Here is a 14,876-nt window from a genome sequence, read left to right on the forward strand (position 1 = left end):
TCCGTGCTTGCCACAGCAACTGGGAAAGCAAATAGTTTCTCCATTACCCAATTGGATGATTCTTGAGTCTCACTCAAGCTGCCAATCTCCAATAATTTTATAACGTAATAAGTGAAAGTGCTCAAAGAAAATGTCCCGATAATTTGTCACCCGGGCTTTTGAACACAGCAGTGTCCTCGAGATTAGTCTTCAATTCCTGAGGACTCCAGATCTATCCTAGAGGGTTGGCAACCTTACGTTGCCGTCATGCTTACTGTTACTTGTCTTTCTATTTTCAGGGTGCTCCTGGTGTCATTGGTCCCCCAGGCCTGCAAGGGATCAGTGGAATGACTGGTCCTACTGGACCACTGGGCTCAGCAGGCCTCAGGGGACCTGAAGGAATTCAGGGTCAAAAGGTAATGAATTATTCTTGCTCTTGTATGTTCCAGGTTTATTTTGTAGGTGAATAAAAGCAAAATACTGCAGCTGCTGGAAATCTGAAATAAAAACAAGAAATGCTGGAAATACTCAGCAGGTCTGGCAGCATCCGTGGAGAGAGAAGCAGAGTTAACGTTTCAGGTCAGTGACCCTTCTTCAGAACTAGCAAATATTAGAAATGTAAAAGATTTTAAGCAAGTAAAGCGGGGGTGGGGCGCTTGCTTGCTTTACTTGCTTAAAATCTTTTACATTTCTAATGTTTGTCAGTTCTGAAGAAGGGTCACTGACCTGCAACATTAACTCTGCTTCTCTCTCCACAGATGCTGCCAGACCTGCTGAGTATTTCCAGCATTTCTTGTTTTTATTTTGTAGGTAGTTGCCTTTTCATTTCTTGACGATATCACAGTAGAAACCTTCTACATGTAGGCATTAAGCAATATTGGATACACAAGAACACAAGAAATAGGAGCAGGAGTAGACTATATGGCCCATCGAGCCTGCTCCGCCATTCAATACGATCATGGCTGATCTTTGGCTTCAATTCCACTTTCCCGCCCACTCGCCATATCCCTTGATCAATCTATCTCAGCTTAAATGTATTCAATGATGGAGCATCCACAACCCTCTGGGGTAGAGAATTCCAAAGATTCACAACCCTTTGAGTGAAGTAATTTCTCCTCAGCTGACTCCTAAATGATTAGCGCCTTATCCTGAGACTGTGCTCCCGTGTTTTAGATTCCCTGACCAGTGGAAATAATCTCTGTGTCTACCCTATCCAGCCCCTTCAGAATCTTGCATGTTTCAATGAGATCACCTCTCATTCTTCTAAACGCCAGAGAATACAGGCCCAATTTGCTTACTCCCTCATCCCAGGGACCAATCGAGTGAACTGTCCCTCCTGTTCTATGGAGGAATTAGGATGTGAAGGCCAATTAAAAGATCAGAGCACAGGTCAAGAACTTCACAAAGCCTGCAGTTCTCAATTATAGAATCATAGAATGGTCACAGCACAGAAGGACGCCATTCAGCATATCATGTCCGCACTGACTCTCCACAAGAGCAACTCACCTAGTCCCACTCGTCTAAAGTTACAGCTGATTTAATTCTTCGGTCTTTCTGCAATTTCCTCCAGATTTTTGAGGAATTTTTTAATTGTATGTGACACAGATGCGCAAATCTGAATGGTGCAAATCTTTACACACAGCCTAGTCCACGAAGAGTTAAATAGCACAGTCTGTCCCCACAGCTCACACTGAGTCATTCACTACATAGCAAACTTACACTTCATTGCCCACCATCCAGTTTTCATTAACTCAAACCAGCCTTCCTTCAGCAAGTGTAGACCTTTGGGAAACCATTTTGTGTTTGTTAGTTTAGCCTGGCCATCTACAATGAACCACGCCTGGTATCTCCTCGTGCACCATTTTGTGCTGAGGTTGGCAACCCTCGATGGTTCTGAGATTTTTTTTTCTGTTGGCAGTTACTGATGTGATTGAGTTATTGAGCCCAAAACATGGAGGCTGAATGTTCATTATAACAATGTTGCTGTTTGCGATTGGCTCTAGGGTGAAAGAGGTCCTCCTGGTGAGAGCATTCCAGGTCCCAGAGGAATTCCAGGAGTCTCCGGGGAGAGAGGAGATCCAGTAAGTGCAGAACAATATGTTATTACACTAGATAAGGAGGAGCATTGGAACATGCGATTACTTTATGCTCAATGCTCACTGTCAAACAGCTGATTCCCAATGGTGTGGTATCATTTCCAATCAGACAGCTGAAAGGCCCAGTGTCCCTGTCACTCCAATTCAAATTCGAGTTCTCTTCAGATCTTAAACTGGACTGTTGGGAATTTGAATGGAGCGCAGATTGAATTCATTAACATGCATATTGACTTGGTGTCATAACAGGATGGTAACACTTGCAGATCCAGGCCAAATATCTGAGCTAAAGCTAGTTTGGATGTTCCGACGTTTGACCGCAGGTTGCATTCAGTTTGGCTCAGGTTAGATTAAGCTCGTATTCGCTTCAGCCTAATGCAGTGTGTACTTCCAGGGCCACAAGTCAGAAATGGTGTTAGGCACTGGCTAAGACTGCTGCAATGGCTCTGTGTTGAGTCCTGCCTGCGTATGCTGTAACCTAACTTGGTATTGGTAATCAGAGAGTCATACAGCACAGAAGGAGGCCATTCAGCCCATTGTGCCTGTGTGGGCTCTCTGAAAGAGCTATCCAGTTACTCCCACTTACCCTGCCCTTTCCATAGCCCTGCAAATTTTTCCTTCTCAAGTATATATCCATTTTATATGTGTTCACATCTATTGGAAAACTTCTTTTCCACCATCTCCAGTCAACTAGAAAATACTGGACAGACCCATACTTCTGCATCAGACAGTTTGAGAGCAGCAGGTTTCTTTATTGTAATAGGATTGAGAAGATTTTTAGGTTCACCCCTATTGCAGCTGAAAATAAGGGTATTCAAATGTGAAGATGGATATGCAATATATAACTCCAAATAGTATCATTAGCATGAGGTTGCCCTTCTCTAGACTAGAACTGAATGACTGTTACCTACTATCCCACTCACCATACCACCAAGGATCCAGCATTGACCAGGAAAGTATTGCCTGATGCAATTAGTTCACACTCTAGTAGAATACTCAGTTCCTCATACACAAGAAGACTGTCTTCTCCAGCAGAAAACCAAGGGCCAAGAGGTATAATGTTACCAGTAGACCATAGACACCTGCCCACCAGAGAACAGGGCCAGGATTGTCCATTTCTCTGCTCCTGGGAAAATGCAGGAAGACATACCAGGGAATTCTGCACCACCAAAGTTTAGTTTTCCAACTTTTAATTCTAATGGTCAAAAAATGAGAGGTGTGGAATTTTTGCCTGAGTTGAATAATGGAATGGAAAATTCTGGCCCAGTCATTTTCCCCCAGGCCTGCAGGAATCAAACCTCCAACCCTTTCACTTCTGACTAATCCGGCCATTTGTATATTCTTTCCACAAATTAGCAGCCAGTTCTCATTCTTTGCCTTTGTTCATTGAAATAGCAAACCTGCTTCCTGTGTAGTAGATACCTTTTTGGACAGGTTTTGAGTCAGTCAAGCATTTGTTTGTCAAATAAACTAATTTCCTGGAAAGTTACTACGACTCTTAAGTTCTTCCGGCTAGTGTATGAACTGAAATGGGACTAAAGTGATTAGCACCTGCCACCAACCAAGTCTGCTGGCTATTTTTAGCACAGTTATCAAAATTAATCATCACCTACCGCCCTTTCCACCTAAGCACAAGGTTGCAAACTAGATGGACCAATTTTGATGGCATTTGTCAGATATATTGAGGGATGTGTTAACCTTTCTTCTCCCTTTCCCTTCGCACTATAGTACATGAGATGGAAAGATTGAAAGCGGTTAAGTAGATCAAGATAGTAAAAAGAGAAGAAATCAGGATGGAGGAAGGCAAAAAAGAAGAAAATTACCAAACTAAGGAAGCCAAAATAAAATTTATGTGCATTAATACAGAATATGGAAAATAAAATTGGGGAACTAGAATCACTGATTATATTATAAGATCATGATATGATACTAATAACTGAATACTTTCCACTTGCTGGGTTGGGTGCAGTTGCAACAACACTCAAGAGGCTTGACAGAACAAAGCAGTCCGTTTGATCGACAGCCCATGCGTAAGCCTAAACTTTCACTCCCTCCACCAGTGGTGCAGCATGGCTGCATCGTGTGCTATGCACAGGATGCAATGCACCAATTCATCAAGACTTCTTCGTCAGCACCACCCAGACTCACAACCTCAATGTACCTACTGTCCTTATTCTTCTAGATGGTGGAGGTAGCGAATTTGGCAGGATGTTTTTTTAATTCATTCGTGGGATGTGGGCGTCACTGGCAAATTGCCCATACCTAATTGCCCTTGAGAAGGTGGTGGTGAGCTGCCTTCTTGAACCACTGAAGTCGATGTGGTGTAGATACACCCACAGTGCTGTTACAGAGGGAGTTCCAGGATTTTGTCCCAGCGACAGTGAAGGAACAGCGATATAGTTCCAAGTCAGGTTGGTGTGTGGCTTGGGGGGAACTTGCAGATGGTGGTTTTCCCATGCGACTGCTGCCCTTGTGCTTCTAGGTGGAAGAGGGCATGGGTTTGGAAGGTGCTGTCTAAGGAGCCTTCACCACATGGACTGCAATGATTCAAGAATAAGGCTCATCATAACCTTCTAAACGGTAACTAGGATTGGACAATAAAATACTGACCTTGCCAGCGACATCTATTCCGAGGATGAATTTTTGTTTCAAAAATGACTGTAGCTGAGTCAGGATTAGAGATTATATATTCCTGGGTGAAGCACCGTTAGAAGGGCTGGAGGAAGAAAGAGCGATTGAAGGCCTTGTTAAGCTACCTGAGTGTTGTTGCGACATTGCGATTATGCTGTACTTGTCCAGGCCCAAATCACCTCGATATCATGACCTGAACCACTTAAATGGCTCTGGAGACTGCCCCAGTGTAAGCAAATCAACCCTGACAGGGCCTAGCACCAGCACCTGGACATGGAAATATTAGGAACAGGAAGATAGGCCAAATGGCCTCCCTCTGTGCCGTAAATGACTGTATGACTAAATGTAAAGGAAATAAAACAGGATGCTAGAAATCCTGCTTCTGCCTCATTATAATCCTCCCCCCGCCCCCGACCCTCAGGAAATCCCAAGGCTATGTTAAAGGTGCAGCTGCTGATCTGACAGAATTGCTACAGTGCAGAAGGAGGCCATTCGGCCCATCATGTCTGCACCAGCTCTCCTAATGAGGATTCATCTAGTGCCATTCCCCCGCCTTCTTCCCGTAACCCTACACATTCTTCCTTTACAGTTAACAGTTAAATTCCCTTTTGAATGCTTCAGCTGAACCTGCCTCCATCACACTCTCAGGCAGTGCATTCCAGGTGAGCCTCTACCCACCTTTTCCTCACCTACGCACCCTAAGAGTGCCCCGAGAGCAAGGGACAGGAAAATCCAGCCCTAATCCCTCTGGTAAATGGCATTGATCCAACCAGGTACCCCTTCCCCAGCACTTTTTTTGAGTCATAGCTCCTCCTAGGAATTTTCCTAGATGTAGTCCCCACCACAAACCTTTTTAATAGACAGTTGAACCTGTGGGGGAGAGGGTGGGAATGAGCAGGAGCCAAAAGCTGATAAATTGAGAAGGAGTGTTTGGCTGAGTCAAAGAATTTGCAACAGCCAAGACCGAATATAAAATTGTTTTGCATTAAAACAAACAGAAAGCTCTACTCAATGAAGGTCAAATCAAATTTCTCTGCAACATCCACCCCCCCGCCCCCATTTGATTCATCAAAAAGGCCCTCGAGGAGGTGACTGTTACAAATTGGAGCCATGGTTGAAATGTTGTTATCAGTCAGGATATTGAGGATCCTGAGCCTTTGAATTCAGGATATCGTGACGTCAGAGACAGAAACACACGGTGACATCCATGTCCACAAACTGACACATGCACTTTGGAGACACAGCACTAACCTGGCAGAACTTTGTCTTAGGGCCTGTATTTTCAGAACTAATTGGTCTCGTGGAGCACGGTGGTTGAGTATCAGACTTCTTCACTAGCCAGAGGTTCCTGCTTATCAAATATCTTACTGCAAGGAATGTAAAAAAAAACTGTCACATATTTTCACGCTTGATGACATTGCACCAGGAGGTTCCAGATCCCACATACTGCGACAGTTTATTTTGATTTTTTTCTTTTGTTTTGCTGTTGTCCATGACCAATCAGTACTGTCGTGAGGTGCAGTTTTAGCTGGGTGAGGCCAGCAGTGTGAGCAGTCTCATTGCCCCAATAAGGGGGAGAATGTCTTTCCCCCTCCACGGCACACTGCTTCTGGCCGTGGAACCGCCCGCAAATTGCCATCGCCTAGAGAGCAGGGTTGTGAACCCTGTTTGGATGTATTCCTGGGGGTTTCATCACATGCCCCCACACTCCTGCCATCAGTCAGTGACATGTTCATCCTCGCGACGCCCCACCTTCCCTCACCAATTGCGTAGCAAGAAGACTCTTTGTGACCTGATTGACAGCCAAGAATCATCCAATCAAGTTGCCTTTTTTTCATCTTCAATATTTTTATAACTAAAGAATGAAAATGTTCAAAGAAAGTAGAAAAAAATGCAAACTATTTTTAAATGCCGCTATAATTTCACTTGGAGATTAATCTTCCATTCCTGGAGAGTCCTGGAGCGTTGGCAACCCTACTGCTGAGGGTGAGGCCGATAGGTTTGAGTCAAGTTAGGCCCTGGCATCAAACCCAGTCGAGTCTCATGTCAAATGCGAACATTGGAATTGTTAAATTATGGATTTGAGTTCAAATTACCTGCATTGTGATCAAAGATTGCAGGATTTTAAAATTAAATCCTGCAATCCAGAGATGAGGGGCACAGATGTTCGATCACCAGAATTGTCTTTAGATGTCAGACCAGATAACGTAAAAGACACTACATCACCTTTGATTGAAGAAGACGTGCCCTTTCAGCTACAGGATGTGGTTTCGAATGTAATCCAAACTGGTTGGATTTTGCAATTCTCTCCTGTCAGTCTTGCGTGATGTGACTTTGAGAAAGCTTGCACTCGGTTTCTCCATCAGTACGGTTCAGCAGCAACAAAAAAAATTGATGCCCATAATTTGGCACCAACTGCCAACATTGAGAGAATGGTAGCATAGCGGTAATGTTACTAGACTAGCACTCCTGAGGCCTGGATGAATGCTGTGGAGATATGGGTTCAAATCCCATCATGGCAGCTGGGGCTATTTAAATTCAATTAATAAATCTGGAATAAAATGCTAGTAATAATGATCATGAATCTACTGGATTGTTGTTTGGAAAAAAAACCTATCTGGTTTACTAATGCCCTTCAGGGGAGGAAATCTGCCATCCTTACCTGGTCTGGCCTTTTTTTTTATTTGTTTGTCAGATGTGGGCGTTGCTGGCTTGGCCAGCATTTATTGCTCATCCCTAATTGCCCTTGAATGGAGAGGCTTGCTAGGCCATTGCAGAGATGTTACGACTGCGGTGGGAGCAACGCATTGTTAATTCAGTCCCGTCACTCCACAGGTCACAGCATATTTATTTAAGCTTTCCAAATTGGAAAAAACAGCCAAATTAAGCACTCAAGTGACCCCCTGAATGAAGTGGACCAAACTAGGTATCTTTAGATAACAACAAATGAACGATTTATTAAAAAAACAACTAAATCTTAAACACTATTAAGATAAACCTATGTCTAAAGACCTTATAACTTCTTGTTTAAAAATCTAACTTCCACATTCGCATACATACACACAAAAGTTAACAATGGTTGGGTTTTAAATTAGCTGGCCGTTGAGAATAAAATAAAAATAAAGTCTTTGCAGGTTACGTTCCTGATGAATGGAGTCTTCCAATGTAAAAACAGTTAAAGGTCACTTGAAGTCTTCACAGGGGTCCGATGGGAAAAAAAAGTCCTTCAAAGATAGGAATTCAGCAGTTCGGCTATTGTAGCATTAAACTGTTCCTTTAGTGATGAACACCGCAAATACCAATAATTTGTTGGGAAAGAAAAGCTTTTCTTATTTTTCTTATGGAATTATTTTAGCGTGTTGCTTTGTAGAATTTTGAGAGAAAAATAACACAGGTTCTTCCTTCAGTTCAAATCGCCTCACAGAACTCTGCTCAAAACCAGTCTCTGCCAGCTAGTTTAAACAGTCAAAATGGCAACATTGAATCACGTGACCTCTCTCTCCTGCTGCTGTTGCTTGGCAACCCGAATGCAACTGGCAGACAGAGTCTCCGGAATCTTCTCTGCCTTAAAGGTGCACTGATCTTTTACAGTCTTAAAGGCACACACAGTATTTCTGACGAAGAAAAAAAAGACCATGACAGAGGGCAGTTAAGAGTCAATCACATTGCTGTGGGTCTGGAGTCATATGTAGGCCAGACCAGTTAAGAACAGCAGATTTCCATCCTTAAAGGACATTAATGAACCATATGGGTTTTTACAACAATCAACAATGGTTTCATGGTCACCATTAGACTAGCTTTTTTTTTAAATTCCCAGATTAATTGAATTCAAATTTCACCATCTGCCATGGTGGGATTTGAACCCATGTCTGCAGAGCAGTAGCCTGGGTCTCTGTGTTACTAGTTCAGTGACACTATGACTACATCCGCCACCCCCACCACCTACACGTGACTCCAGACCCACAGCAATGTGGTTGACTCTTAATTGCCCTTTGAAATGGCCTAGCAAGCCACTTAGTTGTATCAAACCACTATAGAAAGTACTGTGGGCGTACCTGCACCACATGGACTGTAGACTGCAGTGGTTCAAGAAGGTGGCTCACCACCACCTTCTTGAGAGCAATTAGGGGTAGGTAATAAATGCTGGCCTAGCCAGTGATATGCACATCCCAAGAACAAATTTTAAAAGCTCATAGAGACCTAAGAGACAGTTGGTTAAAGAGCCTGAAAAGGCCACACTCATGCAGTAGGGAGTGTACATTATACAGGGGAGTGTATTGAAAGCTTCACCTGCCTCTGACCCATGTACTGCAGCCCTTGGAGAAGCTGCAAAGGAGATTTACGAGAATGCTACCAGAGATAAGGGACTTGAGGTATGTGGAGAGACTGGAGAATCTGGGGTCGTTCTCCTCAGCAGAGAAGGTTAAAGGGAGATTTAATAGAGGCTAACAAATTGTTGTGATAAAATAGATAGGGAGAAACTGTTTCCATTGGCAGGACAGACAGTAACCAGAGGACACAAATTTAGGATAATTGGCAAAAGAACCCGAGAAGGGGATGGTGAGAATTTGTTTTACGCAGCGAGTTGTTGTAATCTGGAATGTGCTGCCTGGAAGGGCGGTGGAAGCAGATTCAGTTGTAACTTCCAAAAGGGAATTGGATTAATTTTTGAAAAGGAAACATTTGCAGAGCTATGGGGAAAGAGCAGGGGGAGTGGGACTGATTGGATAACTCTTTCAAACATCTAGCACAGGCACAATGGGCTGAAGGGCCACCTCCTGTGCTGTCAGATGCTATGACATTTCTTGATTGTAACACAGGATGGAAAATGCTTGGCGTCCCAAACGGATAACCCACATCTTGTTCACAAATGCCACAAAAGTTAGGTTACATTCAGTAGAAACCTAGTTTTGCTTTAAGTATCTTTGGTGTTGCTTTGATGTGGTAGTTGCTGTGTTCTGTGTGTTTTGCCTCACTGGTTTACGTTGACCTTTGCAGGTGGTATAACCATTTATTTTGTTTTCTGTGGTTAAGGGTGAGATGGGTCCTGATGGTCCAAAGGGAGACCAGGGAAATCCAGGAATGACGGTACGTGATTTATTTTCTGGCTGGAATTGTGATGGCATTGTACAGTATCCTCAAAAACCCAGTCTCGTTGCTCTGTCACACTGCAGTAAATATCGTATGAATCTATACTGATGTCTAAATCTCTGAAGATTTTCTGTTTGCCGTGTCTATTTCTTGTTAAGCGTTAGTAAGGCTATTCTTGATCTGTCACCTCTGAGTCAGGTGGTCAAGACCCACACCAAAAATTGGAGCATGTAATCTAGGGTGACACTCCAGTGCAGTACTGAGGGAGTGCTACACTTTCGGAGGAGCTGTCTTTCAGATGAGACTTTAAACCAAGGTCCCATCTGCCCTGTCAGGTGGATATAAAAGATCCCACAGCACTACTTTTAGTAAGAGTCGAGCGATTTTCCTGGTATCCTGGCCAAATAGTTTTTGTCTGAAGTGGATAACAGCTAATTGTTTGTTATTTATATCAGATTATAAAAATTAACTCTTGCCTACCCAGAGCATCTAATACTGGCAATGGCACACTCTCCTCCTCTCACCCCTCATGATATATACTTTAAAATGCTGATACCCCATAGAGCAGAACAGCACCAAGATTGAAAAGAGTCAAGATTAGATGACGCCAAGCTTGTGTTTTAAAAGAAAATTGCCTGTTGCATTGAAGGGGAAGCTCGATAAGTACTTGAGGGAGAATGGAATAGACAGATATGCTCGTGGGGTGAGACTGCCACCTGAGTTGAACACTGCAGAAGAAAACTGTGATTAAAAAGGCCACTGTGAACGGGGCCTGTTCACTCCAGACTTAACTTCAAAAAGTGGCACCCAGGAAAACTGCAGCATGGGGCCAATCAGCTTGAAGGCAGGGAATGTGTTTGTGGTAATTGGTCTGATTAGCAGCCAACTGCAGATCTCCAATGTGCGTCGCCCTGAGGGAGGGTCATTTCGTGATGGTCCAGTAAACAGCGGCATTAATCCTGTCCTCTTTACTTCCTGCTCTTCGCAACAGGAGGATAAGATTCGTGCATACGTGCGGCAGGAGATGAGCGAACACTGCGGTGAGTGTCTGCCTTTTCAATTAAAGAGCAAACCGCAGACCTGAGGGAGTGATGTACACACTACAACATCCACTTAAGGAGTCTGATGGGTGCACTAACAGGACTGAATCCTCTCATAATAGAAAATACATCTGCAGTAAATGGTTCAGTCAGCAAGGTGTTTGTTATTTATATCAGATTATAAAAATTAACTCTTGCCTACCCAGAGCTAATACTGGCAATGGCACACTCTCCTCCTCTCACCCCTCATGATATATACTTTAAAATGCTGATACCCCATAGAGCAGAACAGCACCAAGATTGAAAAGAGTCAAGATTAGATGACGCCAAGCTTGTGTTTTAAAAGAAAATTGCCTGTTGCATTTAAGGGGAAGCTCGATACGTACTTGAGGGAGAATGGAATAGACAGATATGCTGGTAGGGTGAGACAATGTAGGGTGGGGGGAGGCTCGTTTGGAGCATAAACACCAACATGGACTAGTTGGGCCGAATGGCCTGTTTCTGTGCTGTAAATTTTACGTAATTCTTTCTGGGCAAGAGAGTTTGATTGGCAGTCATTAATAATTGTCACATCTTTAAAAGGGTACTTAGGCTGTTAATTACCAGGCTTAACATTTTGTGGTGCATTTAATGTGTAACTAAACTGCAAATGTTGCAACTTCATGAAACTCACAGGGAGGTTAAGGGTGGGATGCTGTTCTCTCAAGGTCTTGGTGTCCTCCACCATCCAAATGGGAGGGGCACTGCCATGAGGGGCAAGGAGGGGGTTTTGATGGCTCCAGGACAGGAGGGAAAGAGGGAAATGTGGGGGAGGATGAGGAAGCTTTCTAATGTACTGTCCTTGCTTCTTCACAGCAGAATATTGTTCCAACAATTACCCTCAGTACCCCATGTTATTGCGGGAGGGGTGGGGATGGGGAGGGGCTACTCTATCCAGTGATTCCCCGCCCCCTGCCCAATTTGGAAATAGTGCACAGTTGTAATGATACATTTGGGCTCAACTGTGGTGCCTCCCATGGTTGACTAGCTCACTGACACACTACTGCCACTTGAGCGAGGCAGCAGAAGGATGCCACCCTTGATTGTGAGGCTGTACCCCAGCAACAAGTTAGCACCTTCAGAAGAGGAGAGGAAGGGAAGAGCAAATGGGTGGGGGTGAGTGAGATAGAAAATGAATTGTCATTTTCAGACAAATGTATATCAGTTCACCAACGTGAATAGCATTGCTTTTGTTTCTTTAACTAACAGTTGCTAATTATTTCTCTCTCTCTCCCTCCCCCTCCCCACCAGCCTGCGGAGGTGAGTTACAACAATCATTTATTTTCCTTTATTTGACTGTTCTGATGTGATCAGGTGACAACAAAGGGGGCACGTATGATAGTTGTCATGTGACATTGGCATTATCATGGGGTCAATGATCGAGGTCAACCCCAGAATAGATGGTGGGGGCGAGGAGGGCTGTTCTGAAATCTCCGTTCTAAAAACTGGCTAATTACTACTGGGGAAAGAGTGAAGTCACCATGAAGAGGTAGAGGAAAGCCAAGGAGAGAGGTAAGAAACTTTATTTTGATACATCAAACTGCACATTGCCTTCCATGATGTTTAATGGAGTTTCAGGGAACTAAAATGACTTACAGTCTTATCCTTGAACCTGATCAGGCCTATAATAAATCATATGGCCCCTCGAGCCTGCTCTGTCATTCAATGAGATCACGGTTGAACTTCGACATCAACCCCACTTATCCACCCGATCTCCATAATTTAGGGCGGCGCAGTGGTTAGCACTGCAGCCTCACAGCTCCAGCGACCCGGGTTCAATTCTGGGTACTGCCTGTGCGGAGTTTGCAAGTTCCCCCTGTGTCTGCGTGGGTTTCCTCCGGGTGCTCCGGTTTCCTCCCACATGCCAAAGACTTGCAGGGTGATAGGTTAATTGGCCATTATAAATTGCCCCTAGTATAGGTAGGTGGTAGGGAAATAGGTGGGGATGTGGTAAGAATATGGAATTAGGGTAGGATTAGTATAAATGGGGGGTTGATGGTCGGCACAGACTCGGTGGGCCGAAGGGCCTGTTTCAGTGCTGTATCTCTAAACTAAAATAATTCTTGATTTCCTTTGTGCTCAAAAATCTATTGATCTCAGTCTTGAATATACTCAACGATTCAGCATCCACAGCCCTTTTGGTAAAGAATTCCAAAAATTCACAGCCCTCTGAGTGACGAAATTGCTCTTTGGCTCAGTCCTAAATGGCTGACCTTTATCCTGAGACTCTGATCCATAGTTCTAGACTCTCCATCCAGGGGAAACAGCCTCTCCATGTCTTTCCAGCCAGGGGATATTGACGTTTACCAATTTATTCAGATATAGATCAGAACATTGGACTAATTCAGACTATCTCATCCTGCAGCATAGCTTATCCACTTTGCATTGAACGACACTTGGCTTTCACATCAAGTGGCATTTTATTTATGTCCATCAGTGTTATCAGCCATCCACATCTCTGCATCAGCTTGACTGCACAAAGGCAGTCTCGGAGCTAGGTTTGTCCACCGGTGGGGGCCTGACTGGAGGTTTGGTCGACTTGGCAGGAAGGGGGTCTGAGCTGGCTACTGGGCAATGCCAAGTTATACAGTCCACAATCTAAACCAGGAATGGTACAGACCTACAAGAGCAGCACCTGGAAACTTAAGACTAAGTTTCACTAAGTTCCTAAGTGGTCCTCCAAATGATTAAGTGGAAGTGTTAAACCTCTCTTGACACCACCTACCCCCTCACAGGCTCTGCCACTATACTATGGCTTATGCTGTAAACCTTTGACCCATTAGAGAAGAGCTGGCATTATTGAGTAGGGCAAGCTGTGCAGTCAATTCTTTTGTACCTCTGATGGCCACATCACCAGAAAATGCATCAAGAGCCCAGGGCTGATTATTCTTCCCTGTCACCAATCTCTGATCACCAGTACAGGGAACACCAATGCACTTCCTCCCTTGGGAAAAAAAATTAGCTGTGTTGTGAAGTATTTCCATAGCTTCACTATCCATTTCCAACCATGTTGATCCAGTTTTAAAGGTGCCAATTGATCCTGCATCGGTTATTCTGAGAATTTGTAACAGTTATCTATTGTGGGGGAGCTTTTTCTTATTAATCTTACAAAAGGTTTGTGAATCTGGTACATCAGTTTTATAAAAATCTCACGTGCATGGGTTACTGTCCCGCTGTGCAGCATGGCCCCTTTAAGAGCTAAGGGATTTCAATGTCATATCTATTTGTGGTTTCTGTAATGTGTATCCACGGTAATGTACTGTTGGCCCACTGTTTGATGTGTCTTCACTTTATATTTCAATAGTAAGTGTCGTAACCCTGAAAATGTTCGTCTGTCTTTTAAAATCTTATCAACTTTGGATTGAGAACAAGTGCGGAATAAATTTTGAACATATCCTGCACCTGAATTATTCATCGGGATGGTTTACTGAGTCCTCCTACTTCCACATGTTATAAGTGCTCTAATATCTTAGTCCATTGGACAGTGACAGAGGGGTTAATAATCGTAGGAACAATAGGAGGCCATTTAGCCCCTGGAATCTGTTCTGTCATTTAATGAGATCATGGCTAATTTGTATGCCGACTCCCTCCACTTGCTGTGGCCCCATTAATACCCTTGTCCAGCAAAAATTTATTCATCTCAAGTTTAAAATTATTGATTGATTTTGCAACTACTGCAGAGAATTCCGCACTTCCTACCACCTCTTACATGAAGAAGTTTTTCCTAACTTCTCTCCTGAATGTCCCGGCTCTGATTTTAAGGTTATTTCCACTTGTCCTAGACGCACTCACCAACAGAAGAAGTTTCTCTCTGTCCTAAAGTCTCTCAGTACTGCACTGAATTGATTGTTCTCAAGTCTCTGTAGTGGAACTTGAACCCATGACATTCTGAGGCCAGAGGCCACTAACTGAGGCTTCCAATGTAAAGTTCCAAGCCAGCATCATCTGATTAGTCCCAAGCCAGTGATCCTAGCGTTTGGCTGTGGTCTCTCACACCTTTAGC

The 14,876-nt window shown here is 43.7% G+C and overlaps 1 protein-coding gene across 1 annotated transcript in view; it reads left to right on the top strand.

The window, feature by feature from the left end:
* The window catches only part of LOC137380349 (collagen alpha-1(VII) chain-like), a 147,499-nt gene extending 133,170 nt beyond the window's left edge, over window positions 1–14,329 (top strand). The window contains exons 54-59 of the mRNA XM_068052277.1: window positions 279–395; window positions 1,983–2,060; window positions 9,738–9,791; window positions 10,786–10,834; window positions 12,125–12,133; window positions 14,178–14,329. Of these exons, the coding sequence (XP_067908378.1) occupies window positions 279–395; window positions 1,983–2,060; window positions 9,738–9,791; window positions 10,786–10,834; window positions 12,125–12,133; window positions 14,178–14,329 (459 nt within the window). The remainder of the gene's footprint in view (window positions 1–278; window positions 396–1,982; window positions 2,061–9,737; window positions 9,792–10,785; window positions 10,835–12,124; window positions 12,134–14,177) is intronic.
* The last annotated feature ends 547 nt before the right edge of the window (window positions 14,330–14,876 follow it).

The sequence above is a fragment of the Heterodontus francisci genome, chromosome 19 (assembly GCF_036365525.1).
Source record: "Heterodontus francisci isolate sHetFra1 chromosome 19, sHetFra1.hap1, whole genome shotgun sequence".
Classification (NCBI taxonomy): domain Eukaryota; kingdom Metazoa; phylum Chordata; class Chondrichthyes; order Heterodontiformes; family Heterodontidae; genus Heterodontus; species Heterodontus francisci.